This window comes from Fistularia commersonii, chromosome 2 (assembly GCF_037954325.1).
Source record: "Fistularia commersonii isolate RoL2024-O1a breed Wild chromosome 2, RoL_Fcom_v1.0, whole genome shotgun sequence".
Classification (NCBI taxonomy): domain Eukaryota; kingdom Metazoa; phylum Chordata; class Actinopteri; order Syngnathiformes; family Fistulariidae; genus Fistularia; species Fistularia commersonii.
The window spans coordinates 27,256,896-27,274,291 of NC_141285.1; the positions used below are offsets into that span (position 1 = coordinate 27,256,896).

Genomic DNA, 17,396 nt, shown 5'->3' on the forward strand with positions numbered 1-17,396 from the left:
CTCAGAAACGGTTGGCTTTATTTCGCTTTCTCAATATGAAGTACTGTTAATGAGTGTTTTACAGACCTTCTATCAACGTAAATAAAAAGAATATAATATACATATTTACTTGACCGGATCAACCTTTGAGCGTCTCGAATAACAGCATCATCCACGGAACAACGCATAAAAACTAACAGTTACTTTTAAAGTGGTTATTTAGCGATTTTGTAGCTTTTCTTTCAAAAAAAATGTATAATATTTATATTAAGAGTTAATATTATTATATTTATTGTCGGAGGGGAGGTCCCCCGCTCCACGTATCGCGAGATTTCGCGGCCGGGCCCCTGTGCGACACTGACATCTCGCGATGCTTCGGCGGCGTTACCCCATTTTCCAACTGCCCCTCAGTCTGTCGGGATCTCAGAGCCGCCGGGAGGATCGCCGGGGAAGGGATTTTTTTTGCCAATTAAAACAAGACACCCAGAGAGAAGATACCACGTTATATGGTCACATAAACATATAATGATCCAGTTTATTTGGTATTCCAAGATGGAAAGTGAACTATGAGGTAAGAGCTGAGCGGAGTGTGTGTGATGCGAAAGAATGTCCCCTGAGCGGGCTGACGTTAGCTTCTCCCTGGCTAGCCTCCATGCTAGCAGCGACGGTCCCTCCGCCAGGATGAACCCCGCCGTCGTGCCGTTTTCTCCCGGTGTCAGTCCGCCCTTCAACGCATCCATCCGCGGGATGTGTGTGTTATTACCCTCCCCGACGAAACTGTCACAAAATACCAGCCTCACTCGCTACACCGTCCGCGTCTCCATGCTAGCTCCTATGCTAACGTGAAATCAGTGCATCTGCACTGCCTGTGACCCAACCGTCGCCCCGGTCGGTGTTTACCGGGAACTTTCGCAACAACAACGCGGATTGACAAGGTCAGCGAGCGCCGTCCGGACGCCTGGACGCCCGGCCGTCCCGGCCCCGGTCCACCGCTTAGCTTAGCCCGGGTCCAAATCAACGCCAGATGTCAATCACATCTGCTCCGTGTGTCCGCCGCCTCCCCACCGGCTCCGTCGTGCCATCGGTACCCGGTGTGTTGTTTATGCTGCAGGGAATGGTTTTGGTGAAATGACGTGCTTTACCGGGAACCGTCAGCCGTGAACCCCCACAAAAAGCGGCATCCGAGCCGGAGGAGATGAAGCTCCAAAGCGGGGTAACTGATAAGCCTACACATGCAAAGCGCTTCCTCTACCAGTCTGCAGGAAAGGAAGGGCTTTGGCTTTCTAGGAGGAAAGTACACCTCGGAGGTGATGTTCGGCTGGATGTTGGGAAAGGAACTATTTTATCTTACTTCTCCTTTTGCTTTGGGCTGCGCCCCTCAGGGGTCGCCACTGCGAATCGACTTCCTCCTTTAAACCCGATCGTCTGTATCTTCTTCCCACACCAACTCACTTCATGTCCTCTGTCACTGCATCTTCTCCTTGGTCCTCCTCTAGTCCTCAGTTTCAACCTCAGCATCCTTCTACTCCTATATTCAATATCTCTCTTCTGTTCCATCTCAGCCTGGCTTCTCTGACCTTCTCTCCAAAACGTCTGACATATGCTCTCTCTCTGATGGACTCATTCCCGATCCCCTGCGCCCCCCAAAGAAAACCTCAACATCTTCATCTCTGCGACCTCCAGCTCTGCTTCCTGTCTTCTCCCTGATGCCATTGTCTCCAAACCACGGTCTCACCGCTGTTTTGGACACGCTTCCTTTCACTCTGGCTCTGGAGCCAGAATGAGCCAGCTGGAGTATCCAAACGTTGATCTAAACGAAGCCAAAGTGTGAAAGAGCGGCGGCTTTTAGCTTTTCCCGAGCCGACTGATCCCGATGTGTTTCGTCAGAAGGTCTTCGTGAAGTTTCTCAGCTTGTCAGATGGACAGGGTGAGCGGCGCTGCAGCTGCTGTTCTTCAAGATAAGATCCTTGAGGTTCTGCAGACGCCGGATGCTTTGCAACACAGCTCCTCAGTGAATCACGTGACCTCTCGCGCCTCGTCCTCACCGCATGACTACTTCTCCATGTCGGCGTGAAAATGCAAAACGGCTCGGCCCATTTGCGCGCGATACCTTTGCGTTTTATTGACATTGCCCTCCTTTAATGGCAGCGCAGACGTGTTTCATTTACCCTCGGACGCTCGCGATTTTACCCGCACCTTTTTCTTTGAAAAAAATCCACACCGACGTGCAGATTGGGATAACACACACCTGAAGATGCTCCCAACTCATGAGACAAAATGCTCCGAAACCCACATTTTCCCCCGACGTCCCATGTTTATTCCCCCTGATGAAGACCTTCACCGGCTCCAACGGGAGTCTCGCCGTAAAAATCAGTTCAGTATTCACGTTACAGCTCATGAAAGAGAAATGAGAGGCATCAAAATGCTTTTTTTTACAATTTTACACGACGGAAAAATGTGCAAGCTTGTCATTTTATGCGAATAATCAACAATCTCCTCCTCGGGCGTCTCCATAATTTGCACAGCAGTCTGAAAACAACATCCTGTTTTGTTGTTTTCTTATCCCTTTTTGTGAAAATGAGAGTCCCTGCGTGAACCCTAAAAGCAGAATCAATGGCGAGTTGTGAATGGGTTTGTTGTGCGAGGGAACGTGGGCATTTCAGAACGCCGTCCCGAAAGCGCACGTGCAGGCCGGCGCGGTCGGGCGCTTCTAGAAAATACATGACAGGAAGGTGTGCGGAGTAAAGCGTCCGTGCGCAGTCCTTCCCCGCCATCTTCATGTCATCACGTCTCATTTTAGCTGGCATCGCTGGAGAGTTGGGCGAGGTTTCAGCAACGGCCTTGACTCGCCCAACGACAAACAACAGCACGACTGTCTCTCCGGTCCTCCCTTGTCACTGTCGAAACACAACGCGTGCGTCGCTGCGCCTCCACGTAACTTCAGCTCGGCGGCGCCGACATTTAAAGTCACTCTGATTCCGGTCGGTGACCCCTTATTACCGGCGGACCTTCTCATCGCGGCTGTTTTGCATTCGTCTGAGTCTTTCGGTGTTATTCTGGCCCGATCGGCTAAACGGCGGTCGGGACGGAGTTAAGCTCCCGCCGTGGAGGATACGTATCTGTCGACTCAGGGTTTGACGTCTTTGCTTTGAGGAAGCAGACTCAGGCTGGTCGGGCAGGACGGAGGCCCCGCCGATCAGAAACGCCTCCCGACGTGCGTGTCAGCGCCTTTTCCCCGAACTTGTGTAAACACTCGACGGGCATGGAAAGGCACCCGGGCTCCAGTTGTTCCGGTTCTGGGCGCGTCGCCTCGGTCATCGTCTGCGGAGGCGGGACGAGGAGACGGATGGAGGGGAAGCGGAGGGAGGCGATGACACCGACACACTGCAGTCCTGGCGGTGAAAGTGTGTGTGCTGGGGTGTGTCGCCTCTCCGGCTGCAACACTTTACACCACCGTGAGAGCAGCGGTGTTGGAGGAACAGCTACATCAGTGTGTGTTTTGACCGACTGTCTGTCTGTGTGTGTGTGTGTGTGTGTGTGTGTGTGTGTGTGTGTGTGAGGAGAGAGAGCCTGGGTGGTAATGCGAACCGACAGAATGCTGATGTGAAGAAGCTACGCTTGTTAGCACCGTCATGGCTTCAGCGTCCAGGCCGTGGACCGGAGTGAACATGACGGCTCAGGGAATCAGTTTTCAGTCAAAGAGACACTCGCCGTTAAACCCAACGGGTTTATCTGCCGCCGTGATTCCGGTTCATTCTGATTTACAGGCACCATTCAAGGCCCGCTCGCTAAAGATAAGCTGAACACTTCATTATCAGCAGTCAGACAAGGACTTACAACTTCATAACAACCTGCTTGTGACCAAGTCTGTAGATTGTGGTGGTTAAACCCTATCTGGTGTGAAGGCAGGGTATCTGGACCTTTGTTTATTGATTGATTTATAAATTGTCACCTTGACTTCACAAGACAAACACCAGTCAGCCACCTGCGAGTAAAAATATATCGTTTCAAAAATGTATAAAAAAAACAATTTGAACGTCCGCAATTCCATTGGCGCGCTTTAATAATTAGAAAATGATGACATGAAACGAGCCAGAAAATTCTCTTCAAATTACATTGATTAAAATCTATCAATAAATACTTCATTATTCAGCGAGACGTTTGGGCAAAATCAAAACATTTTATGAACCTTTGGAAGAAAATGTGAAATAGTCAACGGAAAAGAATCACTCGGGAGAAAAGGAAATCATTGCACATTCAGCAAGAAATTCCCCGCAATTAAATAGAACCGAAATCTGTCAGGTGATTTTCTTTAATGGAGGATAAATTGGCCCCCGGATCAATGAATGTGACGTACGGGATCGTCGTCTCCGGTCCTTGGCAGTAAAGCGTGTGTGTGATCAAAACAATAGGAGGTGGTCTGCGGTGCATCAAAGCGGAGTAAAGAGGGTCAGCGGCGAGGTGGTGTCGGGGGGGCAGGAAGCCACGGCGAGTGTTTGCGGCTTAGCCAGGCATCTGTCGCCAGCGTCGGCACCGGGGCGGATCCCGCCGCTCTAATTATACACGCTAATCCCACTAATACAATACGTGTTCACACAGCGGCGCAAACAAAAGCACAAAAGAGCCCGGGGTTCTTCTCCGCATCGGAAGCCCCCGGCTTCCAAACCCCGTTTGTTTTGCAGCGAGCGGCGGGGCCCGCGCTCATTAGCCCCCGTTCTTCATTAGCGTCGCTGTGTCGCCCGCTGTCCGGAAAATGACAGCGGAGAAGCGACCGGGACGTCGCGACGGTGAACGGACCGCTCTCCAGTTGTGGAATGACTCAGGGTTTTTCTTTGGAGGGGGATTTTGTGATGAAATATTTCCCCAAACAGCAGAGACGGACACGATGGCTATCGTTAGCTTTAGCTCAAACTGGTGGAGAGCTAAACGCTAACATCGGCTGACATAAAGTCACAATTCCAAGAAACATTTTGTGGAAATCTCACAGTGTTTAAAGAAAAAAAAAACTTTATTGCAAAACACTCGGCATGATACGACCCGCCGACAAATTACCGGCTCCTGTTTTAAGAAGTGCGATTAACTCGCCGTCTGCGATGGGCAGCGCCGCCGCTCCCCGCAGGCGCCGCCGCCGCTGTAAATAATGCCGGATAAACTGTGTCATGACCCCGTTTCCAAATCACCCAAACAATCATTTTATGCCCGGTGCGCTCCACCAGAAGTTTGCCTTTAAGCGGCGCCCACCAACCCCCCCGCCGCGCGATATCCGCCCCGTGCGAGGACCGGCGCCGCTAACGTTAATATTTAACCAGACGCAGCGTGACGAGGCGCACACGCGTGGAGTTTGTGCTGCATTTGCTGCACGTTGGCGGCGGCGTGGCGGAGCAGCAGCGGACGCCCGGGTTCAGAGCAGGCCGGGACCCTCCTGAGTAATTCAGCTGCCTCACTCTTCCCTCTGTGTGTGTGTGTGTGTGTGTGTGTGTGTGTGTGTGTGTGTGTGTGTGTCAGCCCACATGCTTGGGGTACATGTGTTTGTGTGTCGGGTGGGCTTTGTTCCTGTGACCTAGTTAAGCTGGTTACTTTGTCCTCCTGCTCTGATAACACACACACACACACACACACACACACACACACACACACACACACACACACACTGAGTCCAGTGAGCGAAGCACAGTCTTGTTCTGCAGAATTTCGGATGTGGGTTGTTTCTGCCAGTCGGAGTTTTGTCAGTCCGAGTCGTCCCCCCCCCCCCGCAATGTGTGTTTGCCTACGTGACGGCGAACACACCGCACACACAAACACACACACACACACACACACTCTTACAACTCCCTCAGAGTTGGCGCGGGATTGTTCTCGTTCTTGCGAAGGGGGCTGTCAGCTGGCTGGGGAGGCAGGTCTGGATCTGATTAACATACCTCTGCGCGCGCACACACACACACACACACACACACACACACACCTTACATTGAGTTTCCATCATCTTTTTTTTTTTTTTTTTTGTTTAGGAGTCGCAGCGGACTCGGACACGTCCCTGCAAACATCAGGATGTTGGCTTATAGGTTTATAAGGCCGCGCTGCAAGTCAGCCTGGCGTCCCGTGAAGGAGCCGGAGCGCCCAATGATGCGCTCTGGAAATAAAATGTGACGAGGAGGAGGCTCCGCTATAAAAACCGAAGGGCCAAAGGTTTTACGACACGTTTGTCAGTTCACGCCGAGGGGGCGCGAGCGTCCGGAAACCGCCGGAAATGTCAATCGCAACGTATTGTTTACTGTGATAAAAGCGCGCTGCAGTTTGTACACAAGTGAGCGGCGGAGGCCCGAGCCGTCGCAGAGATCGCCGCCGCCAGGCCCTTCTTCCCGTCCGGGACCGTCCGCAGTCCCTCCGCGGCTCCGGCTTTGTGCCGTCAATCAAATGCAACAGAAGAGCATCGTGTTTGCTCCTCGGTGTGCGGAGAAAATAGTGCCTTTGAAAGGAACAGAAGGAGCCTAGCAGTGCACAAGTGGCGCTCTGTCTCTGTGTGTGTGTGTGTGTGTGTGTGTGTGTTAAAGCAGCCTGCCCAGGCATCCTGCCATGTATAAATAAGGGTCTGCTGGCTACGTTGACATGCTCAACCGCTGCTACCAAGCGGTCACATGGGGCTCTTCTGTCCGGGGTCTCGGCCAGAAAGCTTGTTAGGCCCCGGCGGCCGGGTGTCTCGGCGGGGAGCCGGAGGAGGAGGTGGAGGAGGTGGAGGAGGAGGAGGAGGAGGAGGTGGAGGAGGAGGCCTGCAAGACCAGAATGAGAATAGCTCGGCCGATCTGGCGAGGAGCTCAAAGGTCTGGCCTTCTTCACACTGCGCAAGATCGTACGCATCACACATACACAGAAATAGCAGTTTCATACCTAGCCTTTTTCTGGATTTTTCCTGAATCGCATGCTTATGTTGTGATACGAGTTCCACACACACACACACACACACACACACACACACATGCACGAATAACTCCAGGAGTTATTCCATAAACTTGCCCGGATCACGTGATCTGGAAATGGGTCTCCTAGCTAAGTGAAAGCAAATATTAAAATGCGATTATGCATCGGGTTGCTGTTTACTGCTCCTTGCTTCAGTTTGCTGTTTTATTGCATCTATAATTTCACACACACGCAAAAAGATTCAAGATTTAAAGTGTGTATTGTCATATGTACGGTGTGGAAAGGTGCTTCCTTATACACTGATATTATTACTTGCTGTCCACGGTGTGTTTGGATTTGTATAAACAACAAATAGGTTGTGTAAACACTATTAGAAATATGAACGTCACAAAGCGGCAGCGAGTGTGCTTTAAATGGCAAAAAAAAAACAAAAACCTAAATGATACAATATTAAAAAAAAAAAAAAAAACCTCACTAACCCCAGCTTACTGTTCTGTATATTTCCTGTGCATCTTGTATTTGCAAGTGTATTTGCAGTCCCTATGTCCTCTATTGTAAGTCGCTTTGGATAAAAGCGTCTGCCAAATGCAATGTAATGTAATGTAATATTAAAAAAATGTCGTATAATTTCCCTATTTTTCTCGTAAACGGACGTCACTCGCCGGTAAATACACTCCGTAAATGCAGTCACACCAGTGATTTCTCACATACCAGCAATGATGCGTGCAAAAAAAAAAAAAACAAACCATGGATTCCTAGATGGATCTAGTAGGATCTGGCAGGGCGACCAGGGCCGGTTGGTTTCCACGCGCAGCCTTTACCGGTGCAGGCCGCTAACCCGCTGGTCTGGTTTGTTTCAGGTGTCGCTGAAGAAGACTGAGTGAACCATGGCGCAGTTCCCCACCGCCTTCACAGGTCCGTACTGACCTTCCTGTTTTCACCGCCGGGTGTGTTTTTCGTGCTGTATTTCATCAGCCGGACACCAACGTGTTGGTTGTTTATCCTTCCGCCAAACTTCTCCAAATTTCTGCTCCGGTTAAAATGAGTTCAACGGGCGGCGTATCTTTGTGAGCCGGTCTTTTGCGATGATTCAAGTAACCGCGGCGACAGAAAACAGCCCAAACTTCCATTTGTGCGAGTTGATTTAAAGGTGATCAAAAGCCAGTCTCCATGGAAACCCGCCGCTTGTTTTTCCAGTTTCTTTCCGCCAGTTTATTATCTTCTCTAATATTCACGAGGTGAAGGCCTCGGTAAAGTTCCCCTGCATCTTCCCTCCCGTTCTTTCGGTTTTATTTCATCGCCGCACAAGACGAAGCACGTTTAAAATTCATACCAACTCCACCGGAGTGTTACCGGCAGCAGATGCGTCCGTGCCTTTTCTTTGGAAATGAGCCGCAGATTGAGGAAAAACACCCGTCCCCACCGCCGCCGCCGGGAATCCAGACTGAATCAGGCGACGCCTTCTTCCAGTTTTAGCTGTAAACTAGTTGCTCAACGCTCCCCCGGACCACCAGCGCTTTCAGCAACTGTCACTTCTCTGGACGCAGGAAGTGAAACTCATGACTCACAAATTCCTGCCATTCCTCCCCTCTGTGTCTAATGTGTGTGTGTGTGTGTGTGTGTGTGTCAGGTCCAGATGTGTTCCTCATCTCGGTGGATGAAAGAGCCAAACATGATCAGCAGTTCCACAGTCTCTCCCCCACCGCCGGCGGTTTCATCACAGGTAATTGTCCTCTGCCGTCTGTAAGGTGAGACCAGGCGGCGGCGGCGGCGGCGGCGAGGTCAGCCGAGGTCAGCCGAGGTCGCTGGCGGCTGCGGGATGTTTGGATCTGAATTAAGGGAGTTGCGGGTGGATGCAACTGGAACCCTCTTACAGGAAGAAGTACAGTGCACCCTCGTTCCAGGAACCCAGCTTAAGATCGCCGTCTTGCTGTTGGTCTTTCTTCATTTAACTAGCTGGAGATCCCTCATGCTGTCATGGCGGCGGCTTCAGCAAGACTTTAACACAGTCATTTGTCTGGCATTTCTTACTTAATTATTAATTATTAACCCTCATATTATGTTAAGGGTCAACTTGACCCATTGGGTCAATGGGTGAAATGGGTCAAATTGACCCTTAACATAATATGAGGGTTAATAAGAATCAGAACAACTTTATTTATCCCGAAGGAAATTGTGCCAGTTTCAAGTAAAACACAACAATAATAAATAATAGTAGGAAGGAGGGAGAATAAGAAATACAAATAAAACTATAAGGTGTCAAAGTCAAGGCTATAAAGTGTTTTAAGGTCTGAAGTACAAAGATTTTGAGAATTTTGAGATCATGCGCGGGCCAACTAGGTAAATTGAACAAAATGAAAATCAATCCATTTAATTGATTTAAATCCTTACATTTTTTTCGTCATTTGATTTCAACTTTAAAATCCTTAAAGATCCCATACATATACCGACATTATTTTGTATGGAGTCATCCGTACAAAATTAAACAAAAGGAAAAAATAAGGAGTTTCCAGATTCAATATGGATTGAAAATACTTATTGAAATATACAAAGAAAATAGTTCGGCAGGCCGAAATCTGGACTACAACCCCAACTTATACACCAAATTACTACATGTAATCATATCTATGTACTTGTAAATACATCACATATATTTTTACATACCTTTATCTTTACTTGTTTCGATCTTTACTCTTCTTTTTATCTTATTTTTATTATGCGTCATTATATTCTTTATTTTTCCTTCGAGTTCTTTTTTGATTCTTCCCCACTGGACTCAGCAGCAGGAGCTGCTTTCAATGAAAAGCAATTTAGATCAATAAAGTACAGCGGAAATCCACTTTCTTTTCACCTGAGTTACGTTTCAAGACCCCCCCGGAAAGTGAATTTGGTATTTTCAGATATATTTACCCTCAACCAACCTCCCACAAACTCCCCCCGGACCTCGCCGTTGAAAATAGTTTGCGGCGCCGAAACTTGAGCGATGATGAATTTGCTGTGCAACCTGTTTTGCCGTTTTACTGAAGCTTTTGGTCGCCGTCCTCCGAACGTTAGCTTCGTCTTCTTCGTGCGTTCATGCTGTCATAGCAGCCAACTTCAGCAAAGCTTCTTCCTTTATCACATCTAAGTTTTATCTTTTCAGCGATAGTCAGCGTCTTGCTGCTACGCTTTGGGTCTGAAGCAGAGTTTTATGTAGATGCTGGCATGGCGAAACAACAGTAGAGCAAGAGGTGGCCATGTTGGCTATCTTTGTTTAGCAAAGGAGATCATGTAATTGATTTGTTTCATACAATGAATTTGAGTGGCATTTTAATATACACTGCTCAAAAAAATAAAGGGAACACTTAAAAAACACACCCTAGATCTAAATGAATGAAACATTCTTATGAAATACTTTGCTCTTTACACAGTTGAATGTGCTGACAACAAAATCACACAAAAAATGATCGATGGAAATCAATTGTATCAACCCATGGAGGTCTGGATTAGGAATCACACTCCAAATTAAAGTGTAAAAACAAACTCCAGGCTGATCCAACTTTGATGTAATGTCCTTAAAACAAGTTAAAATGAATCTGTGTTGCTTCCTGAGTGGACACTATGATTTCACACAAGTGGGATTGACTTGGAGTTACATTGTGTTCTTCAAGTGTTCCCTTTATTTTTTTGAGCAGTATATATTTTACAGTCTTTTTCTTCTTAGGCTAGAATATGCCTATTTCATCAGGAAAAAAAAATGCGAAATGCGAAGTAGCGAGGCTCCAGATGGCGGTTTTGATACATCGCTAGATACGTCCGCTGCCATTTAATACAAACACACACATTTTTAATGTGCCAAGGGGTGTGTGAAGGATCTACAGTGGGTTTGCGAGGTCAGGGATGAAGATGGGAATGTGCAGAGATAAAATCGTACTTGGATGAGGAAGACGTCCCCTACTTTGGTTTGACGGGAAGGAAGGAGGTAAAGGCAGTTGGTCTTCATGATGATGCTGGAAGTGTTTCGGAGAGGCGCTAGAACGGTTTTTGAGAGTTTCCCGGAGAGCGAGAGGACGCCTGAGGTACTTCCTAGAGCCAGGGGGATGTTCAGAGCTGCAGCAGCTCCAGGGGCGTGAAGCTGACGAGCCACTCCGGCAGACGGTAAATAGAAGGCGGGAGAAGAAAAGCGGTTTCAGTTTGTGAGCGGCAGCATCAGAGCACTGCAGATGCTGTTTGCTGGGAGAGCGCTGGTGGAGGACGCCAGAGAAGGAGTGGCAGGAGTCCACGGTGGAGATGGGTCTCCTTCAAGGATCAGCTCTGAGCTCCTCCTGGTTTGCTGTGGTGACGGACACGGTGACAGGCGAGGGGAGGCGGGAACCAACCCGGACTCGGATATTCACGGATGGCGTTGCGATCGATAGCGAAAGCTAAATCAGGAGTGTCAAACTCATGTCTCAAGTGGGCCGGACCATTAAAATAATAGCATACTCAGCAATAAATAACCAAAATATCATGTCTTTCCTCTCTTTTGGTGTAAAGAAGTACAAGGACAAGAGGAAAATCTTGGAATTTAATGAACAATCCTTTTACAAAACATTTCATGAAACACCTCATATTTCCTTCGACAAAAGTGCAATTTACTTTTATCGTTCACATGTTTGCAGTGCAATCATGTGATCATGTGATCCCTCTGATCGTACAAAGGCACAAAACTTTAACAAATAATTGGTATTGATAAATATAGTAATGCACTTTAAGATTAAACGAGACTTATAAAGAAAGGGATTTTTAAACCATTTCCACATGTGCACATAAAATCTAAATTGAATCCCTGCCTTCACCTTACAAATTAAAGACAGTGCTATTAAATGCGTGAGGAAGAAAGTATTCACCTGTAAATGTGTAAACGTCATCCATGAAACATGCAAACACACACAATACATACTGAAAATGGATGGAGTTGCATGAACAGTAGAATTCCATCATACTAGTTAGTAGTGAAGCTGGTGACTAACGTTAAATTGCACATTTTCACCAGCAATTAGCTCGCTGGCTTTTAGCGCTGCTGCACTGATTTCTCATCTCTGGATGAAAGTGGACGCTGTTTCCTCAGACCTGCCTGTGATTGGTTGATCTTTTCTCTTCTCAGTTTCCTTGCAAGCTGTCATATTTTTCGCTCTGATGAGTCTCGTCGTGGCGCCGAATATTATATTCCTTAAATACAGAAACTTGTTCCAAACACGCCGAGCACAAAGGTTTCCCGTGCGTTTCCGTAAATAAATAGGATGTAGTCAAATTTTCTTTGAAAATTCGACACTCTTTAACTACTTTTCTCTGTTTTGATAACGACAATTTGGCTAATGAGGGCGTAGCAGGAGGTGGCGAACAGGGTGGAAACAACGTCATAACAAGCAGCAGGTGGTGCATTGATACCGTCTGCTGATTGGTCCGTCTCAGTGATGCGGATTGTCGTCTCCTCTGACCAAAATAGTGCGCCCCCTAGTGGAAAATTCTTGAATTGCATTTAATTAAAATAATTAAATCCTTGTCTTTTATGCATTTTTTCACTTTCAAATTATCCTGCGGGCCTGGTCGAACCCCCTTGCGGGCAGATGTTGGACACCCCTGGTCTAACGGGTCGATTATTTTTATTTTGCTTCTTCTGTTTTGGCTTAAAGTCTTGGAGGCCCTGATGGTCTGAGCAAGGTGGATCCTGGCTGCTTTGTGGGGGTTTTTTGGAATTCGGTTCCCGCGATTTATCGTTCTTTTATTTATTTTTTTTGCAGCACCTGAATTTTTTTTCCATGATGAAATAGATATATTGCAGCATAAGAAGAAAAAAAAAACACTAAAAAATATAGTGAAATTAAACGATTATTAAAATGAAATACCGGGAGCCACACGACCCTTTTGAAATTTAAAATAAATTAACACACCATATAATATAATATTTTTTACCGTTATGCTATGTATAAACAAAATATAATACATAAATCAACAGCTGCAGAGAAAACTAAATGACATTTCCACGTGCAACAAAACATTTTGAACTCAGAATTGGATTGAAGGTTACTTTTAAGCAAAATACTCTTGTCTTCACGAAAAAAAACAAAAATAAAATGTAAATTATCCACGGGCAGCAAACCAGTCACGCACTCGCTTATTAAGAGCGACAAAAAATATTTGAAAACGTTTTATTTAGATGTTGCAAGATCGCCATCGTTTTGAAATTTAAAATGACATTTTTTTGAAAATGAACATCCAAAATAAAAGACCACATTTCAATTCAATCACAAGCAGTCTGTGGATGTTCTCAGTCATCCGGGTCAATTCTGGTGGAAATCTTGTTGTCTTGGCAACTGCATTTGAATTTCAAGTGAAAAAGAAAAAAAGAAATTCAAATGCAGTTGCTCTTTTATAACCGGACGGACGCGGGAACCGCCTATAACGATGTTTCGGAAGAATAAATCGCCAGTAAAGGAGGTTCAGAAAGGGTTGGGCGATGTTCATCGAGGGTTAAATACCACCTTTTGCGGGAAAATCGACTTTTCTTTGCAGCTCCACCTTCCGGATCGTTCTCCTCGCCTCCTCCGACGTTGAGTTGTGGTCGTACATCACGTCCTGTTTGTCTGTTTCATCAGGGGATCAGGCCAAGAACTTCTTCCTCCAATCAGGACTTCCCCCGCCCATCCTGGCCCAGATCTGGTGAGTCCGCCGCCGCTTTTTTTTTTTGTTTTTTTTTTAAAAACATCATTCCCGGACGGCGTGGATGATCGGGCTCCTCCCCCGCAGGGCTCTGGCCGACATGAACAGCGACGGGCGGATGGACATCCACGAGTTCTCCATCGCCATGAAGCTCATCAAGCTGAAGCTGCAGGGTCACCCGCTGCCCCCGGCGCTGCCCCCCAGCATGAAACAGCCCCCGCTGCCTTTACCCCCGCAGAGCGGCTTCGGTAGGAAACACACGGCGTTTTCGGTTTCACGACGGATTTTTTTTTTTTCTCTTATCAGCAGCCGACCTTCAAAATAAGCGTCCGTCCCCCAGGACGGTGTGTTTACAGGACACAGGATTTCACCTGATTGCGATGATGCTTCTTCCTGTTTTTAAGAATAAGAATTAAGAACAACTTTATTAATCCCGAAGGAAATTGCTGTGCCAGGGTTACAGAAAATATAACAGTAATAAATAATAAAAGAAAAGGCAGAATTAGAAATAAAAATAAACGATAAAGTGTCTCAGTGAAACTATAAAGTGTCTTAGTAAACAGTGAGGTAAGGAGTGCACAATAGTATGATAGAAGAGAAACTTGTAGTGTAGCTGTTATGAAATGAAATATTGCACAGTGAAATGAAATATTGCACGGTTTTTGTTTTTTTTTTTAGGTTAAAGATAGGTTTTTATGGTTGCCGGCGGCTGAATGGAGAGGAATTTAGATTAGATGACGTTCATCTTTATTGTCATGACACTTGTAAGGACACGGAGAAAGGAAACGCAGCTGCAGCTCCCAGTCAGAAGCACATATTATGGATATAATCTGAAAAGAATCACTGCCGTTTGCTTTTTTACAGCTGGTGCAAGTAAAAGTGGGTATTTTGAGTCATTTTAAATCACTAAAGAACACCTTCTCTTTGATATATTTTTTTTTTACTTTATTCTTCCCCTTTTCATCAGGTTTTAACCGCAGTTTTAAGATAAGATGGACTTTATTGATCCAGATTGGGGTTTTTTTTTTTTTTTTGGTCACAGCAGCGTAACAGTTATAGTATCAATAAATCTGAATAAAAATATAAATTAAAAAAAATATATAAAAAATATAAAAAAGCGTCTTTGTGTACAAATCTTATAACTCTATACAAATCTTATGTATTTTTATTATGTATTAAATAGAGAGACAATGAGAAGATGATTAAAAAGACAGAGAGAACAACAACAACAAGGATAAGAATAGACAACAGAATAAATGAGATGAGATGACTTTATGTACAATTTTATTTATCCCAAAGGAAATTGCTGTGCCAGAGTTTCAAGCAAAAACATAACAATAATAGATAATAGCAGGAAGGAGGGAGAATAAGAAATACAATAAAATATAAATTGTCAAGGTTAAGGCTATCAAGTGTTTTAAGGTCTTAAGTACAAAGATTTGAAGATTCCCTTGGGCTGAAGGAAGAGGAATTAAAAAGTCTGATAGCTTCAGGTAGGAAAGACCTCCTGTGGCGTTCAGTGGAGTATAAATGTCATTTCTTGTATTAATTAATTAATCAATCAATTAATTAGTTAATTAAACAATTAAGATTAATCAATCGATTAATTAATTAATTAAAATTAATCAAGAATTAATTAAAATCAATTAAAATTATTTAATATTAGTTAATAATTGGTTAATTAATTAAAATCAATTAAAATGGATTCATAATTAATTAATAATTTAATTTCTTGTATAAATGGCATTTCTTTAATAATCTATTTTGAAGCTTTTTTTTTTTTTTTTTCCATTTCACCTTGTTCGCGGTGGCGTGTGAAACCGGCTGTTGGACGTCTGATATCTACCATATCTACGCCTCCTTGTCAATCTCCGCCGTGACTTTTAGACAATTCCTGCATCAATCGCCCCCCCAAAAAAAACGGTCTGCTCCGGTTCTGAATATTCATTTTGGATATGTTCCTGCGCAGGCATGCCCCCCATGCCCGCCATGGCGGCGCCGCTTCCAGGCGTGCCCCCCCTCCCGCTGCCGGTGGGCGTTTCCCCGCCGCTGGTGTCGTCGGCGCCCCCGCCTCTGCCGCAGCCCATCGCCAACGGAGCCCCGCCCGCCGCCATGATGCCGCCCATCTCGGGCTTCTCCCACCCAGGTACTGCACCCGATTCTTTTTTTAAAAAAGGTTTATTCGCGTAACCCCCCCCCCCCCTCTCTTAGTTTTCGACTCAAATATTAAATTCGACTCAAGTATTAAGGGATTCAGATATCAAGCAAGAAATCCCGACAGGTTGACCTCCGAGCGGCTCAGGTCTTTACGAGCCGGGTGAAGATGCTCACCTCGTGTTTCTGCTCCGCTCCCTCAGCGTCCTCCGTCAACAAGTCGTCGTCCTTCAACCGCTCCGGCGCCAAGTTACCCAAGGGGTCGTCCTTCGAGGCCGCCGGGTGGGTCCACGCTTCCCCGCAGACGCCGCTAGCATGTAGAACCCGGGTTCTCCGTGTCTTATATATGTGCTTGTGTCCGGCGGCAGGGCTGCGCCTCCCTCCGACTGGGCCGTCCCACAGTCGTCCCGGCTCAAGTACCGCCAGCTCTTCAACTCCCACGACAAGATGATGAGCGGCCACCTCACCGGTAGGTTAAGCTCCGCCGCCGTGGTCTTCGGGTCGCTCGGCGTGGACTCAGATGTCTCCTGTCCCCCCCGGCAGGTCCTCAAGCTCGCACCATCCTCATGCAGTCCAGTCTTCCTCAGGGCCAGCTGGCAACCATATGGTCAGAACCCAAACGCCTCCGCCTCGTTTTAGACGCCTTGAAACCGGGAGCGTTGTCGTATCGGCTCGGTTTTTTGTTGACCGACCGACCGTCCGTCCCCCCAGGAGCCTCTCGGACATCGACCAGGACGGCAAGCTGACGGCGGAGGAGTTCATCCTGGCCATGCACCTCATAGACATGGCCATGTCCGGGTTGCCCCTGCCCCCCGTGCTGCCGCCGGACTACCTCCCGCCCACGTTCAGGTGAGCGCCTCGCGTCCCGGCATCCACGCCGAACGACGACCGTACGTTTTTTTTTGAGCATCGGGAGTGCGTGTGCTTCTCAGGCGGGTGCGCAGCGACAGCGTCCAGTCGGACCAGAAGAGCGTCCCGGAGGAAGCTGAGGAGGAGGCCGAGAGCAACCAGGAGAAGAAGCTTCCAGGTGAGGGAGAGCCACCTGATATCGGGACCAAAAAAATCTGACCTAGAAATGCCAGAGCTATGAAGTTAGTGTGTGAGTATGTTAGACTGGTGCAGGACATGTATGCTTGCTGTGAGACAGTGGTACGGTGTGCTGTAGGGGTAACTGAGAAGTTCAAGGTGGAGGTGGGACTCCGTCAGGGATCAGCTCTGAGCCCCTTCTTGTTCGCAGTGGTGATGGACAGGCTGACAGATGAGGTTAGACAGGAATCCCCATGGACCATGATGTTTGCGGATGACATTGTCATCGGTAGTGAGAGCAGACAACAGGTAGAGGAAAATCTAGAGAGGTGGAGGTTGTACTGGAAAGGAGGGGAATGAAGGTTAGTCGCAGCAAGACAGAATATATGTGTGTGAATGAGAGGAACTCGGGTGGAGCGGTGAGGCTACAGGGAGTGGAGATCAAGAAGCTGGAGGATTTCAGGTACTTAGGGTCAACAGTCCAGAGCGAAGGAGAGTGCGGAAAAGAGGTGAAGAGACGGTCCAAGCAGGTTGGAATGGGTGGAGAAAAGTGTCAGGGGTACCAAGAGATAGAAGAACATCGGCCAGAATAAAAGGAAAGGTGTACAAGACAGTGGTGAGACCAGCGATGATGTTTGGAC

The 17,396-nt window shown here is 47.0% G+C and overlaps 1 protein-coding gene across 5 annotated transcripts in view; it reads left to right on the top strand.

Annotated features, from left to right (window-relative positions):
• The first annotated feature begins 409 nt into the window (after positions 1-409).
• The window catches only part of itsn1 (intersectin 1 (SH3 domain protein)), a 43,710-nt gene continuing 26,723 nt past the window's right edge, over positions 410-17,396 (top strand). For 4 of the 5 annotated variants that reach the window (XM_086175373.1, XM_086175388.1, XM_086175398.1 and 1 more), the window contains exons 1-11: positions 410-550; positions 7,755-7,809; positions 8,525-8,617; positions 13,512-13,575; positions 13,663-13,823; positions 15,545-15,721; positions 15,933-16,011; positions 16,098-16,198; positions 16,273-16,336; positions 16,441-16,578; positions 16,662-16,756. In XM_086175373.1, the coding sequence (XP_086031499.1) occupies positions 7,782-7,809; positions 8,525-8,617; positions 13,512-13,575; positions 13,663-13,823; positions 15,545-15,721; positions 15,933-16,011; positions 16,098-16,198; positions 16,273-16,336; positions 16,441-16,578; positions 16,662-16,756 (1,000 nt within the window). In that variant the 5' untranslated portion in view covers positions 410-550; positions 7,755-7,781. Of the gene's footprint in view, positions 551-5,140; positions 7,810-8,524; positions 8,618-13,511; positions 13,576-13,662; positions 13,824-15,544; positions 15,722-15,932; positions 16,012-16,097; positions 16,199-16,272; positions 16,337-16,440; positions 16,579-16,661; positions 16,757-17,396 lie in introns of those variants that run through there. The other variant, XM_086175381.1, reaches the window with a different exon arrangement.